The sequence below is a fragment of the Podarcis melisellensis genome (genome assembly GCF_964234715.1).
Source record: "Podarcis melisellensis genome assembly, chromosome: 15".
Classification (NCBI taxonomy): Eukaryota; Metazoa; Chordata; class Lepidosauria; order Squamata; family Lacertidae; genus Podarcis; species Podarcis melisellensis.
This window is the reverse complement of record NC_138532.1, coordinates 40,540,949-40,567,276: the sequence shown is the minus strand read 5'-3', so window position 1 is coordinate 40,567,276 and position 26,328 is coordinate 40,540,949. Positions and strand designations below refer to the sequence as shown.

General features: G+C 47.2%; 1 protein-coding gene across 2 annotated transcripts in view; it reads left to right on the top strand.

The window, feature by feature from the left end:
• Window positions 1–26,328, top strand: part of CLTC (clathrin heavy chain) — a 73,805-nt gene that overhangs the window by 30,560 nt on the left and 16,917 nt on the right. For both annotated transcript variants that reach the window (XM_081890133.1, XM_081890134.1), the window contains exons 4-21: window positions 1,612–1,773; window positions 2,559–2,672; window positions 3,558–3,731; window positions 9,712–9,909; window positions 11,143–11,343; window positions 12,221–12,373; window positions 13,779–13,901; window positions 14,734–14,871; window positions 15,701–15,865; window positions 16,026–16,206; window positions 17,301–17,464; window positions 20,020–20,145; window positions 21,232–21,374; window positions 21,545–21,779; window positions 22,871–22,993; window positions 23,118–23,263; window positions 24,102–24,285; window positions 24,723–24,915. In XM_081890133.1, coding sequence (XP_081746259.1) covers window positions 1,612–1,773; window positions 2,559–2,672; window positions 3,558–3,731; window positions 9,712–9,909; window positions 11,143–11,343; window positions 12,221–12,373; window positions 13,779–13,901; window positions 14,734–14,871; window positions 15,701–15,865; window positions 16,026–16,206; window positions 17,301–17,464; window positions 20,020–20,145; window positions 21,232–21,374; window positions 21,545–21,779; window positions 22,871–22,993; window positions 23,118–23,263; window positions 24,102–24,285; window positions 24,723–24,915 — 2,923 coding nt within the window. The remainder of the gene's footprint in view (window positions 1–1,611; window positions 1,774–2,558; window positions 2,673–3,557; window positions 3,732–9,711; window positions 9,910–11,142; window positions 11,344–12,220; window positions 12,374–13,778; window positions 13,902–14,733; window positions 14,872–15,700; window positions 15,866–16,025; window positions 16,207–17,300; window positions 17,465–20,019; window positions 20,146–21,231; window positions 21,375–21,544; window positions 21,780–22,870; window positions 22,994–23,117; window positions 23,264–24,101; window positions 24,286–24,722; window positions 24,916–26,328) is intronic.

The following is a 26,328-nucleotide window of genomic DNA, read 5'->3' as shown; positions in this document are numbered from 1 at the left end:
GATACCCAGCAGCTGGTATTCAAATGCATATTACCTCAACCACAGGTTGCCACCCTCTCCATTTTACTAATGGGCAAGCACACGACCTTTGAATTTTTTCATGGCTATACGGGGACTCTGTGTGTCTGCATTCTGTGGAGAGCTGGCACCCTTTCCTTCCACCCCCTATGCATACCATGTTATATTCTGGTCATTGTCCCAGCATAAACTCACAGTATTTAATCTACCCCGATGAAATAGTGTGACCAGATGCCACTCTGCAAAGACGTCTTGATAAAATGTGACAAAATCCAGACCGCAAGCCTGAACCTGACCAGGGCCAATGAGATTGGGGGGAGTATTCCTAATATTGCATTCTCATTAAAAATAACCTTGGTGTTCCTGGGTTTTGTTTTTTGTAAGCTATTGTCCCTTTCAGTGGTGCCTGTAGAGTTTGTTAAATAGAAACTTGTTATAATGCAGTTCAGCTGAAGTCTGTTATCCTGTGGCTAAAACAATACATCAGCTTTTCCTGGGCAAATTCTTGCCTTCATAGCCTGGCGAAAAGGAGGCTGTGGGTGACAGTGACTTGTAGGAGTGTAATGGGGGGAGGGTTCATCACTGCTGCCCTTTTGGCCTGCTGTTTTGACCAGGCCACACCCACCTGCTCTGCGTCAGACTTCATATGATGTCAGGCGGAAGGCAGGTAAAGATACCACAGGGCTAAAAGGGGGCATGTAGGCACTGTTGAACTGATAGATGACACCTACCAAATCTCTTGCACAGTGCTCTGCAAACCCCAGTGATCAGCAAAGGGCAGTCTTTTTATCTTCAAATTGTGTGTGCAGAAATAGGTCACCTGATGTCAGGTAATTGACAGGTTGGCACTCCACCCACCTGCCAAATATTGCCAGTGGGAGGTGGAGGAAATCAGGGTCCAGCCCTCCAGCCAGATCCAGTTCCTCATCCCCACGCTACAGGAGGAAACTAGAGGAGCCAAATGCAAGTTTCCATTTTGTTTAACTCAATGCCCCTTTTCTACCAAAGCAACCTGGGCAATTTGCAGTTTGGAATAATGCCTTAGATAGAAAGCATTTTACAAAAAGAGTGGGGGGGGAGAGAAGCAAATCTAGGTCCTGGATACCAGCTCTTCTCATACTGTTGAGTAGTGGGCAGTTAGAATGATCACCGCAGGAAACAGTTCTTCAGAGAAAAGGGTTTAACTGCAGTTCATTCCATTCAGACCAATGACCTCACTTTCAAGTTGGTCAGGTGGAGTGAGAGTTCTGCGAAGTCACCAGTGGGCAACCTGTAGCCCTCCTGTTGTTGCTGGCCTGCAACTCCTGTCATCCCTGACATTTGGCCTGGATGTTGCAAGTGTAACAGAATCCAAGGGACCCCCACTACCCCTGCTGTAGATTATGCCATTAACCAAACTTTTAAACCAGACTTTCTGCCCCTCTACAAATGTACAAGTAAAAAAACTTCCTGTGTCTATAAAGGCTATGCCTAGGCTTGCATAAATATGCCTAGCTGGTGTGTTAAGCCAGTTAATTAGAGTTTATGGTTATCATAATGTTACAGAGTTGAATATTCATGTGTGTGCTCTTCTCTTTTCTTTTTTTAATAAAGCAAAACCGTGTAGTAGGAGCCATGCAGCTTTATTCCGTAGATAGGAAAGTGTCACAGCCCATTGAGGGTCACGCGGCCAGCTTTGCGCAGTTCAAGATGGAAGGCAATGCGGAAGAATCCACCCTTTTCTGTTTTGCAGTGAGAGGACAAGCAGGAGGCAAGGTAAAAGGCAGGGGACACAAATACAGGGTTCTGGGTATGGTATGTAATAAGCCTAATTGGCAGATATGAGAAAAGGGAAGCAATAGTGGAACAGTGGGGAGCCTCAGGCCTTGAGGTTGTGGCCCTCCAGACTTCCCTATCTGGCCCTCAGGTCTCTTCCTAGGTTACAGCTCATGCTCAGTCCAGCCCTAAACCCATCTTGATTGTATTTCCCTGGCTGAAATGTGTCTTTCAACTGTGATGATGCCTCTTGCTTCTTTGGGGGGAAGGGGTGTGTAGAAACCTCTTGACATTTACACAACCAGGGTGTAGCTACAGTGCATAGTTAAGATTTGCATTCCTTTCCATTCCTACTTTTGCCTCTGGACCTGATATGCGGCCCCTGCAAGAGCACTCACAAGAGAAAATGTGGCCTGAAAAAATTCCTGTTCCCTGCTGCAGTCATTTTCAGAAGGACACTTCCAGAGAACATTGGATGGACGCTGGAGCAAGGAGACTTCTAGCAAAAGACACACACCACATTGGCCTTGCTGTAGCAAGCATATCTTGGCTGATCTTTCGCACAGTTCAGTGGCCTCAGTCTAGTGTCAACGGGGCTTATAGCCTGGTCCCTTTTAAATTAGAGCGTTCACCCTTTAGTTGATAAAGGAAGAGAGTATTGGAAAGTATTTGCGCCCACCGTGGCTGCTGCCGTGTAAGATAGCAGGCCTGAATGATGGAAATGCTTGAGGAACTTTCCAAGGAAGCTTGGAGATGCAATTCAATCCTCTTTCTCTCCCGTGCAGTTGCATATCATTGAAGTTGGCACCCCTCCCACAGGAAACCAGCCTTTCCCCAAGAAAGCTGTGGATGTCTTCTTCCCACCTGAAGCACAGAATGACTTCCCAGTAGCAATGCAGGTATTACCAAGGGACAATTTTTGCTTTCTTACTCGACATACCTTTTTTTTTTTTTTTTTTTGAAGTGGTGGTGGGGAATCATCTGTAAATAAGTCATTTCAAAATGCTGATGAATGGCGAAGCTTAATACCACCAACTTCCAAGCCTTGGATTTAGCTGTGTAAGCTGCCTTTAATTGCTGCTTAGCCTTCCCTTTTATAGAACGAAAGTTCAGGTATTTTTGGCTTTTGTAAGTGCTTGTCAGGCAGCTCGTTACTTAGCGAAGCTCGCTCTGCTCTTTGGCACTTGGACAGTTCATACTTGATGGATTCAACTTATTTCGTAGCCGGTACTAAACTACAGCCAGGTCTGTGCTTGTGTAGCATGGATATGTGGGAGAACAATATGGGTGAATATGGTTGCAGAGTTCAGTATCCCGAGAATCTCAGCTTTCAGGAAGAAGTATGGAGTAGACCAGGAGTAGACCCATTGAAATTAATTGACATGACTTAGACTTAACCTTGACATGTAACTTACTTGAATACAAGCCTAATCTTATAGTCTCTATTGCTGCAAAGAAGCACTTAAACCCCTCTAGGCAATTCCTGCTAAAATCTGGGAAACCAGAGGGTGGGTGAATATATCTCGTTGTTGGGCTAGAGGACATTGTGTTCTCACCACGACTAGTGGAAGGCTTTGAATTCTATGCAAAAGGGGTCAGCTTGCTAACTTGCTCAATTTGCATTATGTATATCTTCAAATTCCCTTAGCACATAGCTTTAATTTCGCTTCCTACTGAAGCTCTGTGCCTTGGTGGAGAGTGTATACAATTGATCACAACACATGGTGGAGCACCTTAAAAGGACTGTCTCTGTTCATTTTTGCCCCCCACCTTTCTCCTTGTAGATAAGCGAAAAGCACGACGTGGTTTTCTTGATCACAAAATACGGCTACATCCACCTGTATGACCTCGAAACGGGCACCTGCATCTACATGAACAGAATCAGTGGGGAGACCATCTTTGTCACCGCCCCCCATGAAGCTACCGCTGGAATCATTGGCGTCAACAGAAAAGGACAAGTAAAGAAATCTTAATTCTCTTTATTTATTTGTATTGTGTTCACATCCTGCCCTTCCTCTAAAAAGGAGCTCAGGTCAGACTCAGGTTGTAGGGATGGGGAGACCCTGCAGCCCTTCAGATGCTGTTGGATTTCAACTCCCACCAACCAGGGATGATGGGCGTTGTAGTCCGTGAACATCTGGATGACCATGGTTTTCATTAAGCCCATTGCACAGACTTTGAAGCTGGCTTTACTAGGCCAGGTGGGCAAATGTAACGTGGATGCTGTGCTTGCTTTTCTCTCTCTCTCTCTCTCTCTCTCTCTCTCTCTCTCTCTCTCTCTCTCTCTCCAACCTTCATATATGCTCTTTAACATATGAGTCTTGGTGCAGTATTCTGAGCAGGCATTCAAAACTCCCACCTGCCACCCCTTCCATAAAGCAGGTCAAAGTGTTGCATTTGAGCGTTAGTAGGTGAAAGTTCAGAGTTTGCCGCCTGAGCAGTCTCTTGGAAATGTTTAACGCTGCTGACCTTAAAGATCTTTGGCATACCACTGATATTTGCTTTGAGTTCCCTACGTGCTGTCTGCAGCGGGATGTCACTTTTCAGCCAGCAACCGTGACTTCCCAGTCAGTCCTATATCAGGTGCTTGAGGATCTAGTGCAGGGAGAATTGACCCCCCCCAGGTCAAGCATGGGAGGACCAGTGACCCTCCAGATGTTATTGGACCACATCTCCCATCATCCCTGACCATTGACCATGCTGGCTGGGACTGATGGGAGTCTGGAGGTCCACAGATTTCCCACCTCTGGCCCTGGACTTAAAGGGTCTTGTCCCACTAAAGACCTGCTGAAATGAATGGGATCAAGTCAGTTGCACCCATTATTTTGAATGGCTCTTCTCTGAGTAGGACTAGCATTTGCTACAAACCACAGAAGTGTAGCCTGGGACTCCACACCCCTCTGACCCAGAAGCCACACCTTTTCCTCTGGTTGTCCTTCTGGAAGAACACACACACACCTGGCATTCTCTTTGTTGTGTTAATCTGTTGCCACTCTGTGATTGTAATGGCCAAGGCAGGCTACCCTACCCTAGCATTCCTCGGCTTCATTTCAATGGCAAACCTTGTGATCAGGGTACAGACCCCATTTTTAAGCAGCCAGGAGTTAATAAAAGCACGGGGAAGCAAGAGATCTGGGCTTCCTTTGGGAACTTCATGATTGTACTCCTGCAAGGGATCTGGGAGGACTTCAAAGTGCTAAAATGTGAAAGGTACTATCTTACGTATCATTGTTCCACTTCTCCTCCCGTTCCCATGCTTCTCTGCCTTTTAATTCTGCTTCTTAACCCAATAGAGGGTTGCAGTCTTTAATTGCCCTAGACGGATTAGCCTACCCAAGTTTTAATTGGGCTTTGAACAAATGGGACACTGTAGGAGCCGCATGACTTCTGGGGTGTTCATGTAGTAGTCATCCATCTCCACTTTCATTCCCTTACAATGAGTGGTAGACCTTCTTTGCTGAAATGCCGTGGTTTCTCTGAAGATAATCCTACACGCAGCTTTTTGGCACCGTGCAAATTCTAAATGGATTGGAAAGCCACATCGCAATCCTCTACCTAATTGGACAGCTCTGTCGAAAGCTCTAAAGTGTGGCCACCCTGCTAGCTCTTGGCCCACCAACACAGTTCTGGTTTGAAAGTATGGAGAGCAAAAGGAACGTAGGAAGCTGCCTTGTGCTGAGTCAGACCATTGGTCCACCTGGCTCAGTGTTGTCTACACTGACTGGCAGTGGCTGTCCAGGATTTCAGACGGGAACATTCCCAGCCTTACCTGGAGATGCCATTGAGGATTGCATGCAGGGCAGGTGCTCTACTACTGCCCTTTATTTAAAACTTAATTCCTTTTATCTCTAGAGCCTCTGCTGGTTTTTTGGTTTCTCTCTCCCTGTCTCCCCCTCCTCCCCTCTCTCTCCTCATCCCCCCCTCCGGAAATTAAACTGCTCGCCTTTTGGCCTAGGTAGCAGTGAGCTGTCCTTCAGTCTTCTCCCCTCTTTTGTCTTTAATGGTCAAAAGTCTATCTGGCTTGAATCATTTCTTGCAATTGGGGAAGGTTGCGGCTAGTGGGGAGCCAGGGGGTGTGGTAGTAGCAATTAATAAATGCAAGTAGATGGCACTTAACACAAGGATTTGTTCATGCATTTAACGCTTTCTTGAAAAAAACAACACCCCTCCATATATGCACCAAATGACAGTGTTAAGGTGAAACTCGTCTTAAGTTCCTTCTTGGGTATGGTTCGAATGGCAAAGGCTACTTGGACTGGTTTGCTGTCGGGGTTGCTTTAATCTTAGAATTCCAGCAGCTTTCTCAAAGAGCTAGCATCCCCCTTCTCCTCGGATTGCGTTAATCTGCCACTAAGCTGCTATGGCCCTGAAAAAGCCTTTCCCTGGCAGCTGGGAAGCAGCAGCTTTGCCATCTCCTCTGTGTATTAGATCCTGAGTTGCATCGGAATCTGCCTTACGCTGGGCTACGTGCCCAGCCCCCTCAGTATTCCCCCACTGACTGGCAGTGGCTCTCTAGGGCAGAATCCTACCTGTCACCAGCCGCTGATTGTCCTGGTGCCAGGAATTCAAACTGGGGCCACCTGCCTGCAGCGCAGGACTTCTGTTGTTGGACTATGGGCCGTGTTAAGTTGATTCAGGTAATGTTAAGTTTCCCAGCTTCTCAACTGTGCGCTTGCTCCCTCCCTCCCTCTCTCTCTCTCTCTCTCTCTCTCTCACATAACCTAGACCAGGATGCAAAGGACCACCCAGCTAGTTCAGCACACGTAACGAAAACAGCTGTTTGCCATGCCAAAATGCTGCTCTGAAGCAGAAGATACTTGTCCAAAGCAGCCTGATGGGGTTCTGCTGTCTAGCCACCCCACTTGGGTGTTCTTGAGCTGCTGTATTAAGTATTAAGGGTCCTCACAAATTGTGCCTTGGTGGCTAAAAACTTGTGAACCCAAGCCCTTCTCTCGCTTGGGGGATGTTGGTTAGAGCCCTCTTTGTGGAGGAGAGTAAGTAGATGGTGAGGAACCGTGGCTCTCACCAACTTCTCCTTTTCTCCCAGTTGGGTTGGGCCCTTTCTGGGAATTTGTGGGAATTTTTCAAATCCAGCTGCCTTCTGAGGAAAAGGAACTGGACAACTTGCTCTGGTACTGGTGGTTTTGGCTTGGCTCCTGTGAGCCTCCCTGCCAGGGCAGGAGGGACAGGTTCCAGCTAGGCCCTACCTTGTAAGGTCAACAGATACTGGTTGCATTTCAGCCACTTTAGGAAGGTTGGGTTGCCAGGCTATCTCTAAGGGGCCACCGCTTCCTGTTTTTCTAACTGAACAGCCTTTTTTCATCCAAATGAGTTGTTGTAAGAACTTAGGAACATTGAGATTTTAGTTCCTAGTTTAGTTCTAGTTTGCTCCCTACCCCCACTTCCTCCCCATTCCTCTTTCCTTTTGTGTTGCTTCTTTGTAAGCCATAGGGCAGGGACTGTGAGGTATAAATGTTTCAGGCAAATGACGAAATCTAGTCTGGGGATGTTCCTGGTACACTGTCCCTTGGAAGCAAGTTCTGAAAGATCAGTGTTTTTTCAGTGGTGGCACTTTTCTATCTTAACTAAAGTGAACGGGTAGTCGGCAAGGCTGCATCCCCATACCTTTTATTTTTTAAAAAAAGAATCTTGCAGGGAGATGCCAGACCTAGGCTCTAGGGGCTATGCACTTCTGAATCTTTCTGCTTGTTTTTCTCCGTGAGGGTGGGTGGGGGACGACCCTTAGGAAGCTTGTCGGAATTCAAATCTCTTAAAATACAAGGTTTCCCAAGTTGGTTGAAATTAAAGGTTGATTCAATCCAGTGCTCAGTCTCCCACAGCAAAGGGATATACCTGCAGGAACGTCATGAAATTTTCCTGTATCGTCTCTTCGGTGGGATACTAAATGCAATCCCCATATTTGACTGCTGTGGCTAAGTAGCTATTGATGGAGAAATCTGGAAACAATCTGTATTTTTTAAATGGCAATCCCCATACCAGCTTGCATAACATTAGCAAACTGTGCTGCCTGCGCACTGGCTCTGGGGGCAGCCGGGAGTGCTGAGTTGCAGCCCTGACCAGCTGTCACATTGTGAATGCTCTAGTCTGCAGAGTGCGTTTTTTGCATGCTTACTGAGGTTTGGAATGCTATGCAAATCTGATCTGACCCGGATGTCAGGCCTCCATCTGGGATCCCAATGCCCCTTGGTAAACCATGTAAATAAATGCATGTATATATAAATAATGGCGTCCAGATTTGTGGCATGATGTCCTTCTGAGCTGACTGGGAGTATATGATTCATTGCTGTTGGCAGAAGAGTCTTTGCTCTTCTCTTCTTCCCTTTGGGCCTCGAAAGCCTAAAAGGCCAGTGACTCATTCCCTTCACACAGGGGAAGAAGGAGCCCTTTCCCAACTCAGAGCAGCTCTATATATACGCACAGAAGAAGCAGTGCAATTCTGAACTGCACCATTTCAGAGAGCAAGTGAAGAAGGCATTGGTTTGAATGCTTCCTGTATGAAGTGAAATACCTATCAGGGAGAGAGATTCTTCTCCCCACCCTTGCCTCTCCTTCCTGCTAGCTTTCTGGGCTTGCCGATCAGAAGGTCGGCAGTTCGAATCCACGTGACGGGGTGAGCTCCCATTGCTCTGTCCCAGCTTCTGCCAACCTAGCAGTTCAAAAGCATAGCAGTAGATAAATAGGTACCTCTGTGACAGGAAGGTAAACAGTGTTTCCATGCGCTCTGGCTTCCTTCATGGTGTCCCGTTATGCCAGAATTGGCTTAGTCATGTTGGCCACATGACCTGGAAAGCTGTCTGCGGACAAACACCAGCTCCCTTGGCTTGAAGCGAGATGAGCTCCGCACCCCATAGTCACCTTTGACTGGACTTAACCGTCCAGGGGTCCTTTACCTTTACCTTTTACCATGTTAAAGGGTCTAGAAATCTAGTAGTTGAGGGCGCTGGGAATGTTCAGCCTAGAGAAGTGGGAACTCAGAGGGGGTAAGAGAGCCATCTTCAAATATCTTAAATGCTGCAACATGGAAGATTGAGCAAGGGTGTTATCTCCTGCTCCGGAGGGTAGACCTGAAGCAATGACTCCAAGAAAGGAGATGGTGGAATAACTTCCAGGCGGCAGTTGGATAGTGGAACAGACTTCCTTGGAAGATGGTGGAATTTTCTTTATTGGAGGTTTTTAAGCATGTTTTGGATGGCCATCTGTCAGGGATTCTTACCTGCAATTCCTGCATTGCTTGTCAATATCCTACTTAAAATTGGTGCTCAGAACTGGACACAGTACCCCAGGTATGCTCTAACCAAGGCGGAATGGAGTGGTTCTATTACTTTCCTTGATCCGGACACTACTGTTGATGCAGCCTAGAATAGCATTAGCTTTTTTTGCTGCTGCATCACACTGTTGACTCGTGCTAAGCTGTTAAGACCCTCATATACCTTTTGCATGTAGCTGTCAATCCTGGTGTCCTATATCTTATATTTGTGTAGCTGATTATTCTTGCCTATGTATAGGAACTTAACATTTGTCCGTATTGAAATTAATTTTGTTAGTTTGGGCCCAGTTCTCCAAAAGGTGGTCTTGAATTCTGATTCTGTCTTCTGCAGTATTAGCTACCTTTTCCAGTTTGGTGCCATCTGCAAATTTAATGAGCATCCCCTCAATTCCTTCATCAAAGCCATTTTTAAAGATGTCTAACAACAGTGGGTCCAGGACAGAACCCTGTGGCACCCCACTTCCCACTGCCCCCCCCAGGAGAAGGAACCATTAGTGAGCACTCTTTGGGTTTGGTCAGTCAACCAGCTACAAACTCACCTAGCAGTTACATCATCCAGCCCATATTTTACTAGCTTCTGTGTGAAATTGTCACGGGGGACTTTGTCGAAAGCCTTACTGAAATCTCTCTATCTTATATTTCCAACGCAGGTTCTGTCTGTGTGCGTGGAAGAAGAGAACATCATCCCATATATCACCAACGTGCTGCAGAACCCTGACCTGGCTCTCCGAATGGCCGTTCGTAACAACCTTGCTGGTGCCGAAGAGCTCTTTGCCCGGAAATTCAATGCGCTTTTTGCCCAGGGGAGCTACTCGGAAGCAGCGAAGGTGGCAGCAAACGCCCCAAAGGTATAGAGAAATGGCTTTTAAGCCACCCAGGCTTTGGGGCCCCTTGAGCACAGAATCACTCACACAGGGTGTGATGCTGTGGTCGCAGCTGGCTGCATGCTTTCTTCACATTGGCTTGTCTCCCAACCCCTGGAGGTGCTCTATTAGATATCAGCTTGAGTTATTCCGGGCTGCCACTTCGGGATTTAGGATGACAGACCACACCCTTTCTATTATACACCAGCAGGTAGGAGTCACGCTCCTCTAGCAATTGGGGGTAAATCTGTGCAGCTGAATGAAGTTGCAGAGGAACACGGCTAGCCCATCCTAAACAGAATCACAATAGTCCAGATGTCTTCGGTTTACAACTCCCATCATGCATCTCTGTTGGCAGATGCAGGGGCTGATGGGAGTTGAGGTCTAGCAAAAAAAAACCTGCCTACAACCCTGGGCTACTGAGTCCACCTGCATGAATGCCACCTCTTCCTTTGCTTTTCTGTGAATCCTTTGGCAAAACTCTCCCATTCACTTGCTGTACTGTAACCTGAGGCAACCACACACAGCCCTGTCTCAACACCCTTCCCCATCCTCTTGTTTCCCTAGTGGATGCTCTTCGGGGCACAGATCTGTCCTCCTCTTCTTTTAAAAGTGCTGTGCAAATAGTAACTTTTTTAAAAAAAAACCTTGTGTACTCTGCCTATTTTTCAGAAGAAATTAAAGGTGGATAACAATCAAAAGCAGTAAACAATATTTTTTGTAAAAAAATACAAAAACCCAACCACAATTCATCTGAGCTATAAATGGAAAGTAGCTATAAACAGACGTGTGTTTTTTTCCTTTTTGTTCTAACTGGAGAAAGTTATAAGCGTGGGGTCTGCTCATTCTGTAAAGAGCTAGCTATATAACTACCTTTGTGTTCATAATCTAAATGTCCAGTTGGGGGAACTGGGACTGTGAGGTAGTATGAATCTGTGTGGCAATAACTCACTGTTTGTGGGATTTTATGAACAGCACGTTTTCTGGGAACGATTCCCATTTACCATTGCAAAAACCCAAAATGAAAAGCCAGCTGGAATAGCAAGTTCCACTAACTAGATTGTGCCTGGTTCACTAGAGCAGTTCTGTATCTGCTGATAGGTTGGAAAATGAGGGCACATGTCCATAACTTCAATCTTAAGGTCAGGGAAAATAGTGAAAAATTACACCCCCTAAAGGACAAGTGATGCATTTTATTTACCCCTCTCTCTTCCAAAGGGGATCTTGCGTACCCCAGACACCATCCGCCGCTTCCAGAGTGTCCCAGCACAGGCAGGTCAGACCTCTCCGCTGCTCCAGTATTTTGGTATCCTGCTAGACCAAGGCCAGCTGAACAAGTACGAGTCGCTCGAACTTTGCCGGCCGGTGCTCCAGCAAGGACGCAAGCAGCTCCTGGAGAAATGGCTGAAGGAAGACAAGGTAAAGCACGTCTTTTTGAAGGACTTGGGGGGGGGGGCGGTGTGACTTAGGAGGTTACCAGTCACCAAATCCATCATTTCTGCAGACTGAATTCGGTGGCTCTGTTGTGCATTGAGCCCAAATAGCAGCTGCCCGTAAATGAGGGCGTTGAGGTTGCTCTTAAGGGGCTGGTGAGCTACAGATCCATGCTGTGGCAAATAACAAAATTAATAGTGCCACATTGCATATAAAGCAACCTTGTCTTCAGATTGCTGGTTACAGAAAACTGTGTTCATTTGCCAGGACCTTCCCAGATAAACTCAGGGCACTGGATTCTCTACCCCTTCATTTCCCCAAAGCCTTCTGGATCTGTGCCCTATAGAACTGTTTGACCTCTACCGGCTCTTTTGTCTCCAGTTATAAGCTGTGTATTTTGGTTTGCTTCCTTTAGAAGGAGGTGTGGAGCCTTCTTCGCTCGTTATTTTAAATACTTATAAACTGCTTACTTAAAAAAAATCCTGTTAATATCTAGTTGTTTTGATTTATTACCTGCTCTTCACCCTAAGTTCTCCAGGCAGGCCACAACAATTTAAAATGTGACATCCTTTTCTCACAGTGGTAATTGGTTGTAACCCATTTGGAGTCGGGAACCCCAATTGGTCCCCCACTACCCTTTACCCACCCCTGTTTCGTATGACTCACAGGACCCAAGGTGGCTGGCAGGCAGTGGTGTGTGTGTGTGTGTGTGTGTGTGTGTGTGGTCATAGGTGCGCAAGAGACCCTCTGAGTTTCTTCTCCAGCCATTCCATCTCGCACATTTCGCAGCTCTGCCCTTGTCATTTTGCTTCTCTTTTCTAACCTGTTTAAATGTTCGTTTTTGTTTCTGCGGGGGAAACAGCTGGAATGCTCTGAAGAACTGGGGGACCTGGTGAAATCTGTGGACCCAACACTGGCTCTGAGCGTCTACCTAAGGGCTAACGTTCCCAGCAAAGTGATCCAGTGTTTTGCTGAAACGGGACAAGTTCAGAAGATTGTGCTGTATGCAAAGAAGGTGATTTGCTGTTGGGCTGGAACCAGGGGGGCACTGGAGTTCATGTTGGGTGCTCGCTTTGCCAACCCTGCTTGGGCTCTGCTGACTGGCAGCAGCGACCAGTGGGGTGAGCTTCCCTGGTGATTCCCTTTGGCCATTCCCAGCACCCTCAGAGCTTAGGTGGATTTCCACCTTGGATAGGACTACTTTAGTGTCGCCCCAGTGATAGGATGCTGTCCTCAGGGTGGCCTATCTAGCAGAGAAATTATTTATCCTTGCCCCAGACAGTTTAGTCTTGTGAGCCTTTTATTTCAACAACTCTTCATTTTATGGCATAGTGCTGCTGGTTAATTTTTATTTCAACTACTGTGAACTGTTTCAAAGTGTCTGTGTCCATTTTTCAATAGCTAAAAACTGAGTAACTTTTATTGCCTTGGAAAGAGAGAAGGAGTGGGTTCTGATACAGCGGAGGTGCCCAGAGCCTCACGCTGCTCAGAAAACTTCAGAGAGGTTTTTCTGCGCTTCAACAATGTCAGCGGCTAAACAGGAAGTCTGATGATGAAGTGAACATTCATGAGAGCCCACCAAAGTTGTTGTTGAGCTTTTTTACCCCAGGACATATTCTTCTGACTTTGGACAAACCTGTGATACAGCATGCACGAGAGATCAGAAGCTAGCTGTGGAAGTCAGAACCACAAGATGAACCGGCAACACCAGCAGAGCCTGCCTGTTTGGGTGGCTGTAGTGATTTAATAGTGGAAGTTATCTTACACCAATCAGATTACTGGTCCAGCTAACTCAGTATTGTCTATGCTAACTTGGCAATGGCTCTCCAGGGTTTCAGGCAGAGTACCGGGAGATGCCACTGGGGTTTAAGCCAGGGACCTACTGCATGCAGAGCACTCCTGAGCTACGGACCTTCCTCGTGGAACTTGGCTGAAGCCCTTTCCAGGAGGTGCGCCAGAGGAGACGAGCCCTTCTGATGTAGAAGCTTAGGCTGAGTGGTTTGCTTTCTAGTTTATGTATCAAATGTATTAGGTCGTTTCCTTTCTTTTGGAAAAAAGCACAAAGCACATATTGCAAAAAAGGCAAAAGCAAACAGTAAGGAACAAAGCAGCGTCCGGAATCAATAAATAAGACCTTTAAAGCCTAAAATGGGATTGGTGACATTCCTATAAAAGACCAGCTGTGCTGGAAATAGTCCTTTGCAAATCAGAAAATAGCAGTAGGAGGCTGGTCTAGAGGGTCTTCCCTGCACCTCTGAGGCTCAGTTTTGGGGTAGCATTTCAGGGGTATGTAATAGAACTTGAGCTTCCAGCAATAGATCTGTAGATCTTAAGAACTGGTTGGAAGTTGCCAGGATAGCTGGCTCTTTAAAAGTTCACAAAATATCTCTCTGTATGTATGTGTGTGTGTGTGTGTGTAGGTTGGCTACACTCCTGACTGGATCTTCCTCCTGAGGAATGTGATGCGCATCAGCCCAGACCAAGGACAGCAGTTTGCCCAAATGCTGGTTCAGGATGAGGAACCTCTTGCAGATATCACCCAAGTAAGTAAAACTTGAACATGAAGAAAAAAGGAGACCCCACTTTTTTTTTTGCTTCTAGAGACCTGAAAATACCGATTGCCCTCCAGAAAGGTGTTTGCGTCAATTTTTAAATGAAAGGCATTGGAGTAAGAAATTCAAGGAATAACTTGGTTTGTCATTTTAAGAAGTGATTCTATGGCCAAAGCTTGTTTCCCTCAAGCATAATTCGAGATAAATCAAGGCTGTTGCGAAGATACCAAAGACTGCATCTACAAATGAAGACTGGAAACTGGGTGGTTCTCCAGGTCTGATTGCAGCAATAGTTTATATACTTGGTGCTATAGTGTATATTAGCTCTTGTGGGAAAGTGGTCTTTAAACATGCCAAAGGTTTTAAAAAAATGGAGTAAGTTCCTCAGTCCCTCCAGAACATTTTTTTTTTTTTTGCAATGACTTTGAGGTGGTATTTGTGGCTTCTAGGATCAGATAAGAGACCCTGCCACAGCCTATGTGGCTTTCCCAATGCTGCTGGCCTTCAAATCCCATCATTCCCAGCCAGCATGGCTGATGGTCAGGGATGATGGGAATTGTAGTCCCAACAGCTGGAGTACCATTCGTTCCAGCCCACCCTTTGCCAAGGCCCTTGAGTAACAGCAGATTTGTGCTACATCAGTGTTAATGACTGGAAGCAGCTCCTTGAGAGCCTTGGGATATGGACAGCTTCTTCTGATTGAGATAATGCATACAGTTAGTTAGGATTTTGCAGGGAACAAATTGTACAGTGCTTTATTCCCTACCTCAGGGCAGTTTTAAGTAGTGTGAGCTCTACAGCGAACCTTCTCTTCCCCCTCCAGATAGTGGATGTGTTCATGGAGTACAACCTGATTCAGCAATGCACAGCCTTTTTATTGGATGCCCTGAAGAACAACCGCCCATCGGAGGGACCTTTGCAAACCCGCTTGCTTGAAATGAACCTCATGCATGCCCCTCAGGTAGGTACTTTTGGGGGGGGGTATGGAAACTTTGCAACCAGGTGGGTGTTCTGGACTAAAGCTCAGTAGCTCTGGGGCTGGCACCCTTGTTTCTGTGATTATATTCCCCATGTTGCGGTTCTGAAATGCAGCAGGAACAACCCAAACGGGGATTGAACTTGCGCTTTATCCAGTAGTTGGTGGGTTGCTTCAAAGCAACCGCACCATCTAGATCAGGTGCGGGGAACTGTTGGGCCTCTGGGTGTTCCTGAACTACAACTCCCATCAGCCACAGCAAGCGTGGTCAGTAGCAAGGGATGAAGAGAGTTAAGACTCTAGAAACCTTGTCTAAATACTCATCCCTTTCTTGATTTGTGGAATGGATATTTCTGCACCATGTATACCATTCTTGAGCCTCAATATGTGTTAACAATAGAAACTCAAAACAGTTCTTCAGTCCGGCGCTCTGATTTGTAAACAAAACATTAAGAAATATCAGAGGTGGCTGCATCAATTTGGTAAGACACAAAACGCAGTCCTCTGAAAATGGGGACTGTGGTTGTGGTGTTGTTCTAAAGCTGTGAATGGGCAGCCTTGGTGAGCCTTCTTAAGTGAGAAATTCAGAGCAGACGCCACATAGAAATGCCTGGAATATCCCTACTTCTCCAAGCAGGCTGCTTTTACGCCTGACGACGGATGCTCTGAGCACATGGGAGGAAATATATTTGAGGCTTGCTGTACCACGTCACTGGCTTTCCTTATAGCCTCTTAAAAGTTTACACCTGGTGGCAAAGCCGTAGGCGTAGAACGAAGCCTCCCTTTTGACTACCAAATCTCCCTTTCCTTCCAGGTTGCTGATGCCATCCTAGGAAACCAGATGTTCACCCACTACGACCGAGCCCACATTGCCCAGCTGTGCGAGAAAGCTGGCCTCCTCCAGAGAGCCCTGGAACACTTCACCGACTTGTATGACATCAAGCGGGCCGTCGTCCACACTCACCTTCTCAACCCCGAGGTACGGTGTCCCAAACCAGCTGTATTTTGAAATGAGTCTTTCCATCACTGATTCCTCCAGTTCAAGTCCTCTGCTTTGGGTGCTTGCTGTGTGCAAATGGGACTTAGAACACCACCATGGGTTAGATCATTTTTTTTGACTGCCTGCTTTTAACCTGCAGTGGTTGGTGAACTACTTTGGCTCCCTCTCGGTGGAAGACTCCCTCGAATGCCTCCGAGCGATGCTCTCGGCCAACATCCGCCAGAACTTGCAGATATGCGTCCAGGTGGCTTCCAAGTACCACGAACAGCTTTCGACCCAGTCCCTCATTGAACTCTTCGAATCTTTCAAGAGTTTTGAAGGTAAGGCAACAGGGCCACCTCAGGCTCTTCGCCACAGGGATGAGGAACCTGTTTCAGCCTGGGGGGGGGGGCTGTATCCCCTCCTGGGGGGCCACTTCCTTGGTGGTGTCCAGGGCCAGAGGCAAAAGTGCACGGAGGAATGAATGTAAAGGTTTCCTTTAGTACAGTAAGGTGTGCCAATGTGGTGCTGTGATCGGGGTGTCTGACTAGGAGCTGGGAGAGGAGGCTTCGTGTCCCTGCTCAGCCGTGAAACTCACCAGGCGATGGGCCAATCACTCCATCTCAGCCTAACTAACTTCCCTCACAGAGTTGTTAAGAGGATAAAATTGGGAGGGAGAGAATCGGGTACACCACATTGAGCTGCTTGGAGGAAAAGTTGGGATATGAATGTAATAAATAAAACAACAACACATATACACACCTCTATCCTCCAACTGACTGAGTAAATATAATAAAAAAAATTATTTATACCCCGCCCTCCCCAGCCAAGACTGGGCTCAGGGCGTATTGAAAAGGCCCTGCTCTGGTTGAGGCTAATCTGACTTCCTTAGGGCCCGGGACCTCTAGCGTGTTGCTATTTATGGACCTTAAGGTCCTCCGTGGGGCATACCGGGAGAGGCGGTCCTGTAGGTACGAGGGTCCTAGGCCGTGAAGGGCTTTGAAGGTCAAAAGCAGCACCAGTAAGAGGCACTCTCAGAGTTCAAGGGCAGGCTAAGTTCACTTGAGGGTGCAAAGCAGAGCTGGTGAAGAATGTGAGGGGGTGTGGCTGGAGTGAAATGGGGCTTGGAGCCTAAGGACAGACGGGGCGTGTGGGTCTGCAGAAATGAGCCTAGTGCACAAAGGTAAAACTTAGGATGCTTGCTCTGCCCACCCCTGGCATGTGGCCCAGATGAGAATGTGGTGCTCAGTCTGAAAGGTTCCTTCTCCCTTGCCCTACACGGAAGTCTGCAAGAACTTTCCTTGTACACAGAGACTAGTCTTCCCACAGTCCTGCAAGAACTTGTATTACACAGACTGGTCGTACAATTGCTCCACTTGATTCCCAAGGTGTTGACATTTAATTTTAAAGTGTCTTCTTCACTTCCCCCACTTAGGTCTCTTTTATTTCCTGGGCTCCATCGTCAACTTCAGCCAGGACCCAGACGTGCACTTCAAATACATCCAGGCTGCTTGCAAGACCGGCCAGATTAAAGAGGTGGAAAGAATTTGCAGGGAAAGCAACTGCTATGACCCAGAGCGGGTGAAGAACTTCCTCAAGGTAAGAAAAGGATAGGAGAATCCTCTGCGCTCCCACCTCAGCTCCCCATAGCGAGGCCAGCTTATCATCGGCTTGTGGTTTTTAATTCTAATTTTGGAGGCCATTGGAAATAACAGCACAGCTCAGGTCATTGATAAATCTCTTGGAATATAAGCGGTCTTTGATTCCTTAAAAGAAAATGTGCATTTTGTTAAAAACATTCCTGCATTGCAGGTGGTTGGACTGGGTAACCCTCGGGGATCCCTTCCAGCCACAGTTCTGTGATTCTACGATATTGCCACCACCTGAAGGTACAGCTAAGTATTGATTTTGGCAATTTGGCAGAGCAAAGGGCTAAATCACAGGCGAAGGAGCTGTTGAACAGTGGAACAGTCTCAGGAGGTTGTGGACTCCCTCCTTGAAGGTTTTTAAGCAGAGCTTGGCTGGCCGTCTGTCACAGATACTTGAGTTCATTACAGCGGGTTGGACTAGATGACACTTGGGGTCCCTTCCAGCTCTGCAATTCTGTGGTTCCATGACCTGTGGCCCTCCAGTTGTTGCTGGTGCAGAACTCCCATCAGCCCCTGTCAGTAGGGTCATTGATCCAGGGTGATGGGATTTGGGAGTCCAGTAACACCTGGAGGGCCAGAGGTTCCCCGCTCCTGGCCCTAAACCAAAGTTGCTCAACACTTTTGGCAGCTCTGGTTAGCCATATCCATCCGCTTCAATAGGTCTCCTCTGAATAGGGCTAACATGGGGGACAGCCCTTAGGGAGGAATAGATCTTGTTAGTGGGGATGGTGTGGGGAGCTAGATCAAAGGAAGAGGCTTTGGGACCCTTGTAAAGTAATCTAGCAGTTTCTTTGGAGTTAGTTTATAAGCAGCGGTTTTGAGTTGCGTGTATGTGTTTGTGAGTCAACCATTTCCTGATCAGTCTGTTGTCTTTTGTGCTGATCCTTGTGTCTGTGGGATGTTCAGGACATGTACCAGGTAAACCTTCCAGTATAGAAGTCTCCCCGATCTGTTAACTCCTTCAGTGTCCACTTTTAGTGTAGAGGCTTGTATCCTGGGATTAGCAGCCTTGGAAAAACTGTGTGTGTGTGGTGGCTTAATTTTCCTTTTAGAACACAATCCTTTCTTGTGCGTGCGTGTGTGACCTTGACACCTTGCTTTCAAATGTCATTCACAGAGAAGAACGCTACCTATCATTTCATTACTAGGAGTCAGAGTTGGATTCAACAAAATCCTGCGCAGGGTGGACCCATTGAAATTAACGAATCAAGCTAGACGTTCCTATTAACGTCAGTGGGTCTACTCCCGTGGTTTCCAACGTGGGGCAATTTAATTTTTAAGGGGGGCAATTTGGAAGCTTGTTTAGACCAAGTTAATGGCCTTTTAGGCTTCCTCCACGTGAATAGGAGTTCACTTTTTGAATAATAAGAATTATATGTCACTGGGTGGGGGGTGGGTGGCAATCAGGATTTTAGAGATGCTTAGGGCATGGCCAAAGAAAAAAAGGTTGGGAACCACTGGTCTACTCTGAGGAGGGGTAGCATTTCATACCCACACATAACAAATTGCAACAGCTGCGTAGGGTTTCTTGAGCTGGGGCGATAGCGACTCTTGTAAGTTGGCCACTTTTCCCAAGTTGCTTCCGCTGTGTATTTGGGTTGCATGTTGTCCTTGGATTGCTTCCCTCATCCTCAGCTGGGGAAGAGTTGCTAAGGTCCCCACAAGGGGTCTAGTTCAAGAGGACTGTTGCCCTTGTAAAACTCGGCAAGGAAGAGGATGGGGACAGAACTAGAATGAGGTGGCTGTTGTTGGCTCTGGCGCCACCTGCTGTTAGTCTTCCCACCAGTCCCAATGGGAACAGCAGATCCTGTTTTAAGAGACTGGATTAGAAGACACTGCGTTCAGATCAAGGTGTTCTTTCAATACATGCTGATGGGCCCAAACAGGAGGATGGAGGCGAGCAAGAATCCAGTCTCTCCAATTTGCAAGAGCTTCCTCCATTTGGCTACCCGGAAATTATTCACTTGCCTGAGGGGATCAGGCAGACATGACTTGGAAGTGCAAGGTGAAAGGGCTCAAGTACTCTAAGCACGCCACCCTTCGGTATTAACGCAAGCCTTAATCTGTATTAGCAGCCGCAATCTGAGTTGATCCTGCGCACTGTGTAACTTGTAGCAGTTGGCAAATGCTGAGGCCTAGTCTAGGCTTGTAATCCTTTTGGCGCCTTGTGCATTTTGTAAAACTGCCTGCAAAGCGTGAAGCTGTGGCTGTAATTTTGATGACTTTTTTTAAAAAAAAAAAAACAACCACAAAAATAATAAATTGGGAGCTTGGACCAGGATAAGACCTTGGGACATGTATGGTTGTAAAGAAGAACCAAGTCTGTAAATAAACTCATTAGATTAAATTTGGATAGAAACCTGTCTGTCCCTAGGGTGTATAGATGCCTTCATCTCGCCAAACTTGCTTTTCACAGCACAGTTACAGCCCTCTTCAGGAAAGCAGTGGGGGGAGGAGTTCATTCAAACCTTGATTTCTCTCCCACCCACCCCCTTTTTTTTGCAGGAAGCAAAACTGACAGACCAGCTCCCACTGATCATCGTTTGCGACCGCTTTGACTTTGTGCACGATCTAGTGCTGTACTTGTACAGGAACAACCTCCAAAAATACATTGAGATCTATGTGCAGAAGGTAAGGAGCAGGTGGTTATAAGTCCTGAAAAGGGGAACCATCAGACCTTCCGGGATAAGCCACCTTGGCTCACTGGCTGCTTTTTGTCACAAACTGACGCAGTCAAGAAATGGTAGTGCTCACATAAACTTCAGCTCAGTCAATGAGATCATCTAGCTCATCGGTCGCTCCCTGAGTTGATGAGGCTTATCTGATTGAAAACCAGAAATGGAGTCTTTAGTGTCATCAGCCCAGTTCTATGGAATACAGTGGTACCTCGGGTTACATACGCTTCAGGTTAAATATGCTTCATGTTACAGACTCCGCTAACCCAGAAATAGTGCTTTAGGTTAACAGTTTCAGGTTAAGAACGGACCTCCGGAACGAATTAAGTACTTAACCCGAGGTACCACCTGCTGAAAACTTTCCCATATGCAGACAATTAAGAATATTATTTATTTCATTCATTACATTGATACCCCACTTTTCCTCCAAAGAGCTCAAGGTAGTTCTCCCCCTCCCCATTTCCCCCCCGGCAACCAGGCCATAGTCCAGCACAATAACCATGCCAGTGCATGCATCTTTCCACAATAATTAACTGATGCCTTAATACGGCTTTTATTGTATGTTTTTGAATGTATCATTGCCATAGGCCCCTTTGATGCATATTTTTAAAACGAAATAACAGTATGTATTTCTTTAAATAAACAAACAGCGCTCTGGCTTTAATCCCATTGGGCTGCTGTCTTGGATTTCTAGTCTGTACAGAATTTAACCTTGAAAACTTGTAGTTAACTGGCTTCAAACCCCTCTTATATAGTGACCCGCATTGTCAAAAGTGTGCCTAATGAAAGGCACTCAAAGGTTGGGGGTGGTTTCCCTGTTGGCTTCCTATGCCAATAGAGCCAAAGCACCCCAGAACAAAGGACACCTTCTGGCAGGGTCTGGTTGCTTAACTGCCCTCCAGCGTTGCATCCTTCGCTGTCCCGCTACGGGAGCTCGAGCTTCTTTTGGGCAGTAACGTGAGGGTGGAGTCTGAGGTTTGGAGCCTGTTGCGTCTAATTGTGGTTTTGCTGCTTTAATGACATCTTGGTGCTGCTGCTGCAGGTGAACCCGAGTCGCCTCCCTGTGGTCATCGGGGGCTTGCTTGACGTGGACTGCTCCGAAGACGTCATAAAGAGCCTGATCCTGGTTGTGAGAGGGCAGTTCTCCACGGATGAGCTTGTTGCCGAAGTAGAAAAAAGAAATAGGTAAACCTCACACGGCTTGTGGGAATAGTGTTCTCTTTTGCGGGGGCATCAACATTCCCTGGTATTGCTAACCAGGAATGTTGAACCTGTTTTTTGAGTTGTGGCTCTGTTCTTTTGTGTTGTTAGTTTATTACCAATTGACTCTTTTTTTTCCTTTTCCCTTTTTAAAGGTTGAAACTCCTCCTTCCCTGGCTGGAAGCCCGAATTCACGAGGGCTGCGAGGAACCAGCCACCCACAACGCACTGGCTAAAATCTACATTGACAGTAACAACAACCCCGAGAGGTTCCTTCGCGAGAACCCCTACTACGACAGCCGGGTGGTGGGGAAGTATTGCGAGAAGAGAGACCCGCATCTGGCCTGTGTCGCTTATGAGCGTGGGCAGTGTGACCAGGAGTTAATTAATGTGAGTATCCAACACACTGAGTCTCTCTTAGCTAGAAAGATGCTCTTGTAGTGTCTTTCAGAGTCAGGAAATGATGCTGGATATGATAATGAAAAAATAGGACACGTATCAAAGCAGTTCTCAAGATTGTATATACTCAGAAGCAGCAGAACTTAAATTGGCTGGCAAAATGGAACACTCGATTTGAAGAGACTGTTAAAACAGCAGGTTGTAAGTTTCAGTGTATTCCTCAACTAGTGTTGCTGTCTGTATTTGAAAATCAAAAGGCCAGTTTTCCTTAAAAGGACTGAGTTGTATTCTCTATGGCGGCGGCTCATCAGCTGGTAAGGAAACACTGGAAAACTGTTCTAGGATTAACATTATGGAGGTGGTAGGCAAACATTTGGCAGATTGCTTTAGCTGAAAAGTTAAAAAGAGGTGACTTCAACACAGTTTGGCTTGGTTTTATTTTATTTCATACTAGTTAGTTTTTTGCTGCTCCAAAGGAAAGGACCCAAACTAATGACTTCAAGTTACAAGAAACTAAACATCAGGAAGAACTGATAGTAAGAGCCGTTTGGCAGTGGAATGGTCTCCCTCAGAAGGTGCTGGGCGCTCCTTCATTGGAGATTTTTAAGCAGAGGTTCAGTGACCATCTGTCAGAGGTGCTTTAGCTGTAATTCCTACATCCCAGGGGGGTTTGTCTCCATGACCCTTGGAGACCCTTTCAACTCTCTGATTCTGTTATTCCTCCATCTACCCATGGAGACCTACGGAGAGACTGCTTAAGCTAATCTACCAAACTTTACATTGAACACCATTGCAGCTTGTTGTTTGTATGTTCAGAAATCCATTCAATAAAAACACATGAACAAAAAAGAGAGAGCAAAGAGCGGTAGCCAGAAACCGACATCCCCAGGCAGGACTGCTCTGTTCCAACCCATGTTCTACTCCAGACCCTCCCAAATGACTAAAGGCTGTGCACTGGCTGAGAACTTTTTACCTCTGTAAAATCCAGGCTCAGAACTCTTGACGCTTTCTCTCTCTTCCTCCCCCTCACACTAGAACACCTTGGTTTCCCTGCCTGAATATATTATTCTTTCGCATTCCAGGTTTGCAATGAGAACTCCCTCTTCAAGAGCCTGTCGCGTTACTTGGTGCGCCGCAAGGACCCTGAGCTGTGGGCCAGTGTACTGCTGGAGAGCAACCCTTACCGGAGACCCCTGATTGACCAGGTACTTTGCGCTCCCCTCTGTTCCCCTTTGCTTGTGCTGTGTGTACACTTAAGAAAGTGAGCAGTAGGCAAGCAAGTTGCCAGCTGTGGGTACCCATTGCTCAGATCCCTCCTTCTCTCATCAGGTCGTGCAGACAGCTCTCTCTGAAACTCAGGACCCTGAAGAAGTATCTGTCACAGTCAAGGCTTTCATGACCGCCGACCTTCCCAATGAACTCATTGAGTTGCTGGAGAAAATTGTTCTTGACAATTCCGTGTTCAGTGAACATAGGTCAGTACTCTTGTGTTTGTCTGTCGTACCCTTACCCTCACACCTCAAATAATATTTGGGGGAGATGCTTGGAAATTTGTGAGAAAACCTCAAAAGCTCAGGCAGCTTGCTGAATAAGATTTTTAGCAGTGTAAGGGGCTGTTTTTAGCAGGTGCCAAAATAAGAGTACAGTGGTACCTCAGGTTACATACGCTTCAGGTTACAGACTCTGCTAACCCAGAAATAGTGCTTCAGGTTAAGAACTTTGCTTCAGGATGAGAACAGAAATCGGGCTCCGGCGGTGCGGCAGCAGCAGGAGGCCCCATTAGCTAAAGTGGTGCTTCAGGTTAAGAACAGTTTCAGGTTAAGAACAGACCTCCGGAACGAATTAAGTACTTAACCTGAGGTACCACTGTACGATGAAGACATCTGCCTAATCTCAATGGACAGGGAGTTCCAGAGTGGAAGGCTTGATTCCTTATAATTGCTGAATGAATATTAAGTGGCACTTCATTATTATACCAAGTCACACTATTTGCATATGTAGCCCAGGTTTGGAAGCCTTTGTGCCCCAGATGATGCAGAACTGCAACTCCCACCAGCCCTAGCAAGCATGACCAGAGATTATGGGAGTTGTAGTTCAGCAACATCTGGGGCACAAAGGCTCCTCACACCTGATCGAGCCCCTTTCTGTCAGCAACTGCCAGGTACACTTCTAAGGTCCTCGGGCCAAAAACCCTTCTCAGAGATCTGGGGCTGAACCTGTGAACTCACTCTAAACCTTTATTATGTCATTTTGAATGATGGCTGCTGATGCCTTAATTCCTTGCTTTACTATTGCTTCCTTTTTCCTGTAAAGGAATCTGCAGAACCTCCTCATTCTGACGGCTATCAAGGCCGACCGGACCCGAGTGATGGAATACATCAACCGCCTGGACAACTATGATGCTCCCGATATTGCCAACATCGCGATCAGCAACGAACTCTTTGAAGAGGCCTTCTCCATCTTCAGGAAGTTTGATGTCAACACCTCTGCAGTGCAGGTAATGCTGGGTGTCCATGTATCTGAATTCTGGGTATGGTTCTCTTCACAGAGCTGAGTCTTGGTTTGTGTCCCCAATCTGCTCCATGTATTTGTGTTGAAGGCACAACTTCCGTGTCAAGGGAATCCAGCCCAAGTTTCAAGTGTTCCAGTTCACCACAGTCTGCATGGGTTCTAGCCCAGGTTTTACATACAGCTCAGGTGCCCTAGATACTAATTAGACCCTTGGGGGGAAGCTGCAAAGATTTATAGCGGGCTTTTCCCATGCCTCATGTTAAGAGTTCCTGATAAAGTGGCTTGTGTGAAGGCTTTTGGAGGCCTAACTAGGCACATGCTAGGCTTAATTCTGGCCAAGCTACTCTTGCACTGGCAAATTCCTAGCACAAGCACGCTATTAGTTTTTGTTTTTTAAATGGCAGCCGTCTCCCCACTTTCTAGGTTTTGATCGAACACATTGGCAACTTGGACCGTGCCTACGAGTTCGCTGAGCGCTGCAATGAGCCAGCCGTGTGGAGCCAGCTTGCCAAAGCTCAGCTTCAGAAAGGGATGGTTAAGGAAGCGATAGACTCCTACATCAAAGCGGACGATCCTTCTTCATACATGGAAGTGGTTCAGGCTGCGAATGCCAGCGGTAAGGCTTGGGAACCCCCACATAAAGTATGGTTTTCAGTAGCCTGCCTTCTGGGAGCTTTCAGAACAGGCAGCACCCAGGTGGGATTGCAGTAACTTAAGCACTTCTGTGATTGTAAAAAAGCTTGACGCATCCCGGAAGTCGTAATTTACCGTATTTTTCGCTCTATAGGACGCACTTTTTCCCCTTCAAAAATGAAGGGGAAATGTGTGTGCGTCCTATGGAGCGAAGACACCATAGCCCCGCGACCCTCTCCCGGTTGGAGAGGTGACGCGCGGCTCAGGCAGGAGCCTCCATAACCGCGCGTCACCTCTCCAGCCCGGAGAGGGTCGCGAGGGGCTGTTTTAGCGCCGCACGCGCTCTCCCGGCTGGAGAGGCGACGCGCGGCTATGGCAGGAGCCTCCATAGCCGCGCGTCACCTCTCCAGCCGGGAGAGCGCGCGCGGAGCTAAAGCAGCCCCCCGCGACCCTCTCCCGGCTGGAGAGGTGACGCGCGGCTATGGCAGCAGCCTCTCCGCTGCGCCTTTCCGCTGCTCCCAGACCTGCTCTTTGGGGCTGGTGGTGGGCTTCCCCCCGCCAGCCCCAAAGAGCAGGTCGAAAGGAACCTGAAGCCAGGAGAGCGAGAGGGGTCGGTGCGCACTGACCCCTCTAGCTCTCCAGGCTTCCAAGGTAGCCACCTGAACGCACCTTAAATGGCACCTTGTTTTAGAGCGGGAAAACAAGGGGAAAATTCTCCCACTCTCTGCGCATCGCTTCCTGCCGCTTTGCTGAAGGGGCGCTGGTCAGAGAGCGGAAGAATTTTTTCCCCTTGTTCTCCCCCCTCTAAAACAAGGTGCGTCCTATTGTCCGGTGCGTCCTATGGTGCGAAAAATACGGTAAATGCATTGGGTGACCTTCCTTTCTTTCAAGAATTCATTCATTCCTTCTGCTTCTCATCTCACATTCTCAGTCCAGCATTGCTCTTAATGTGGCTTGCAGTAAGCACAGTTATAATTATGGCAGCTGGAAGAAAATGGACAAGGATGGCAGTACCGTGATGGGAAAACTGTGGCTCCCATCACCGTTTTGGCCTGCTTGTTGGGACTAGTGGGAACTGGAATCCCACACCTAGAGGGCTGCCGGTTCCTCATCCTTGTTGCAAAATGTTGCCAAGGTTTGATTCCCCCTTCCCTTTCCAATCAACTCTCCACTTCTCCTGCTCCAACACAGGGTGGGGAGCCTCTGACCTGTGGGCCTAATTAGGTCCACCACACCATTTTGGCCTACTCAAGCCCTTTTGCCCTATACCCAGTACTACTTTTTCTAGAAGCCGGAACTCACCATGAACGCCTTCCTTGTTCTCTTGTAATGACAATGGCGCCCGCCTGAGAGGTGCTGGAACTGAGTTCCGGCTGGAGAAGAAAGCCCTGCCCAT